This window comes from Octopus bimaculoides, chromosome 12, assembly GCF_001194135.2.
Source record: "Octopus bimaculoides isolate UCB-OBI-ISO-001 chromosome 12, ASM119413v2, whole genome shotgun sequence".
NCBI classification, from domain to species: Eukaryota; Metazoa; Mollusca; class Cephalopoda; order Octopoda; family Octopodidae; genus Octopus; species Octopus bimaculoides.
This window is the reverse complement of record NC_068992.1, coordinates 175,782-179,745: the sequence shown is the minus strand read 5'-3', so window position 1 is coordinate 179,745 and position 3,964 is coordinate 175,782. Positions and strand designations below refer to the sequence as shown.

Sequence of the window (3,964 nt, the reverse complement as noted above, 5' to 3'; positions counted from 1 at the left end):
TAGCAGTAGCAGCCCCCCACCCCCACCCCCACCCCACGAGAGAAATTTTGCAAGATTGAACGTGATTATTTTCAGGTCTCTGAGGGAGGGGATTCCTCTCAAAATCCAAAGTGGGAATGTGGTGTTTTTTCATTTGGCAGGGACCTGTCAGATACTAATCCCCACACTCAACCCCATCTCCTTGGTTGTTTATGCCCCTGGACTGATATGTACCAGGTAAACTTCTCCCTTATAGGAGCTCATTCTGAATAAAGAGCCCCTATTGTATGATTGTAGTTATTTAGACAATGAATAAAAAGAAAGGAAAGCAAAGCCTAATGAAATAAATGTAAAACAAATTAAGAGAAAACAAACCTTTTTTATATTGCCGCTGTTCCTTTCAGACCAAAGACTGAAGTAGATGGAAAAGATAAAGAAATTAGTGGTAATTTAATGATGCCTTCAGAAGAGAAGAAGCTCTACAAACTGCCATTACAACACAAGAAATTGATAACGATGAGGTAAACCTTGCAAATGGTTAATTCTAGGAATGGCTTCCCTCAAAGCTTTCCCTCCACTCCTGCCACCACTACCACTGTTTCTTTTTTATTTTACACTTAACAATAGAACTACTGCCAATACTATAACACCACTATCTAGCACTACTATCACAACCACCACTACCATCATTACTATTCACAACCACTACCACCACTACTACCCCTACTATCACCTCTACTACCAATACGACCACCACTGCTACCAACTCTATCATTACCACCAACACTGTTGTTGTTGTTGTTATTTTTATTATTGTTATTATTTCTGTTGTCATCATCGTTGATGTTATTGTCATTATTGTTGTTATCATGATGATCTTTGTGCCATTGGAATCATCACCATCGTCATCATCATCATTATCATCATGATCTTTGTCTCATCAGAATCATCATCAACATCATCAACACTTGAGCAGAGACCACTAGGATTTCCAAAAGATCATTGAAAACCTCCCAGGGCCTCCTGAAAGGTTTTGATACCATCTGACATATGGGCTTCTTTACCTTCTCCTTCATCCTTTTGATGTCCATCTTTCCTTTTTCTTTGTTTTTCCAAAAGATCTGACTGGTACAGGATGTCACCATCCAGTTACATTCTTCTTTCCTCTGTCATATCTTGGGGTCTTTGCAAAGACGCTTTTCTTGAGATTTCTTCATTTCTGATATCATCATCATCATCATTCAACGTCTGCTTTCCATGCTGGCATGGGTTGGACTGTTTAACAGAAGCTGGCAAGCCAAAGAGCTGCACCAGGCCCCAACTTCCTGTTTTGGCATGGTTTCTATGACTGGATGCCCTTCCTGAAACCAGCCACTTTACAAAGTGTATTGAGTGCATTTTATGTGGCACCAGCACACAAACTTTTTACATGGCACCAATATGGGTGCTTTTTATATGGCTCCATTGCCAGTGCCTCTTACTAAGCACCAGATCATGGTCCCAAATTCTCAGAATTTTCCTCAAGGACTTTTAATGAGAAACATCCAATTTGCTGATGGTTTTTGCAGTTTCCTTTCATATTTCATTCGCATATCATACTTTGGATTATTTGATAATAATCCTTTCTACAATAGGCACAAGGCCTGAAATTTGGGGGAAGGGGGCCAGTCGATTAGATTGGGGGACAGTACGCAACTGGTACTTAATTTATCGACCCCGAAAGAATGAAAGGCAAAGTCGACCTTGGTGGAATTTGAACTCAGAACGTAGAGATAAATACCACTAAGCATTACGCCCAGTGTGCTAACATTTCTGCCAGTTCGACACCTTAAAAGATTTTAACTATTTCTACTCTAGGCACAAGGCCTTGAAAATTTGGGGGCAGAAGGGGGCTAGTCAATTACTTCGACCCAGTGCATAACTGGTACTTATTTCATCAACCCCCAAAAGGCTAAGTTGACCTTGGCAGAATTTGAACTAAGAACGCAGCAGCAGATGAAATACTGCTGAGCATTTCACTCGGCGAGCTAGTGGTTCTGTTAGCTCACCACCTTAAATATCTGATTCTGATGAGGATTGAATGCATTGGTAATGTACTGGGCTCCGAAAAAGAGACATTAAATTAAGGGTGATTAAGAGGAATGGTCTGCATCATAAGTTCTCAAAGTGGACCCCAGTGGGCGTTGAGTTGGTCCAGGTGGGCGCTGGTGCCAAAGGGGGCAGTGAGGGTTTTGGCGGTAGAGGAAAAGGAGGCTTTGGGAGGAAGGCAGTGGATTGGGGGACACTATGAATTTATTATAATATCATTATAGTATTGTATACAAATTATATATTATATTAAATATCAAATGATTCATAGTTTATATTAATTAGTAAAATATAAAATTTTTATTTATACATAAAAATAGGGGTGAAGACGTTGAGGGTTTTATGTGGCCATGGGGGGGGGGGCGGGGGCCCAAATAGTTTGAGAACTTCTGGTCTATATGGTGCCTACATGGACAAACAGATTTTAGCATCTTTTATCTTTTATTTCTTTCAGTCATTTGACTGTGGCCATGCTGGGTCACTGCCTTGAAGAATTTCAAGTCGATTTTTTTTTTATTAAGGCCTGGTACTAATTCTATGGGTCTCTTTTGCCAAACTGCTAAGTCAGGAGAACATAAACACACCAATACTAGTTGTCAAGGGTGGGGTTGGGCGAACACACACACACACACACACACACAGAGAGCTAGGTGACACACACACGCACAAAGTGACCGCCACATGTACCTCAAGTAAAATTTGTTAAATATATCTGTAAGAATTCCCTCCTTTGTCTCCAAATAATTAATAGGGAAGAATTAGGCTAAGAAAAACTCAGCTAATTCCATTAAGTTCATAGGATTTCTTTTATAGTTACTTCCTTTCATCATTATGTTCTTCTTTCTTTTACATTGGAATGTGTGTGTGTGTGTGTGTGTGTGTGTGTGTGTGTGTGTGTGTGTGTGTGTGTGTGTGTGTGTGTGTGTGTGTGTGTGTGTCTGAATGTTAATGTGTCTCAAGCATTTGGAGTAAAATGTGTGTGTGTGTGTCTACATTGTATTTATACATTTCTAAGTATGTTAAACCCTAGCCGAATAACAAGCAAATGTGTCTATGTATATATGTGTGTATGCTTTTGTGTGTGTGTGTGTGTGTGTCTGCCTGTATATGTATGTTTGAGTGCATCATATGTTTCTTTTCTCTTAGAATCTTCTAAAATTCTGTAAAGTTCAATTTGGTTCTATTGATTTCCTCCATATGAACAAAAAAAAAGACTCCTTTCCAAGTGTTTTCCCAAATTTTGTTTGGTCCACTTCCCCACCTCCACCAACACCACCACCACCATCACCATCATCATCATCACTTAACGTCTGTTTTCTTTGCTGGCATGGGTTGAACCACTTAATTCTAATATTCCATTTCAATGCCTCTTCCAATGCCATCCTCCCTGAAGTGTGGGTCAGTAGGCACTAATAAACGTATTAATGATTCCAAACTTTGGCACAAATCCACATCTTTGTTGGTAAGGAGATTGGAGCCAGTGGAGTCGTTTTCAGCATCTTCATCTTGTGGTAGTATTTAATTGAGACTGAAAAGAGAGAGAAAGAGAGAGAGCAAGAGAGAGAGAGAGACAGAGAGAGAGAGAGAGACAGAGACAGAGAAGTGCTTTGTTGGTAGCTGCTGTATCAACCCCCCACAAAGAATGCAAGTTCAAATCAAGTTCAATGGCGTTCTATATTTGCGAGATGAGGAATTATTTACATTATTTACATATGACGGATATTTGTTCTCATCTTGTTTGTTGTTAACACAACATTTCAGCTGATATAACCTTCAGCCTTCATCAGGTATATTGGGGAAATTTCGAACCTGGATTCTCATTCCTAAGGTATTTTTCAGTGTTATTATTATTATTATTATTATTATTATTATTATTATTATTATTATTCAGGTCACT

The 3,964-nt window shown here is 39.3% G+C and overlaps 1 protein-coding gene across 4 annotated transcripts in view; it reads left to right on the top strand.

Annotated features, from left to right (window-relative positions):
* The window catches only part of LOC106880139 (voltage-gated potassium channel subunit beta-2), a 153,501-nt gene that overhangs the window by 45,082 nt on the left and 104,455 nt on the right, over positions 1–3,964 (top strand). For 2 of the 4 annotated variants that reach the window (XM_052972029.1, XM_014929968.2), the window contains exon 2: positions 384–500. The exons of the other annotated variants lie outside the window; for them this stretch is intronic. In XM_052972029.1, coding sequence (XP_052827989.1) covers positions 384–500 — 117 coding nt within the window. The remainder of the gene's footprint in view (positions 1–383; positions 501–3,964) is intronic. 4 annotated transcript variants of the gene reach the window in all.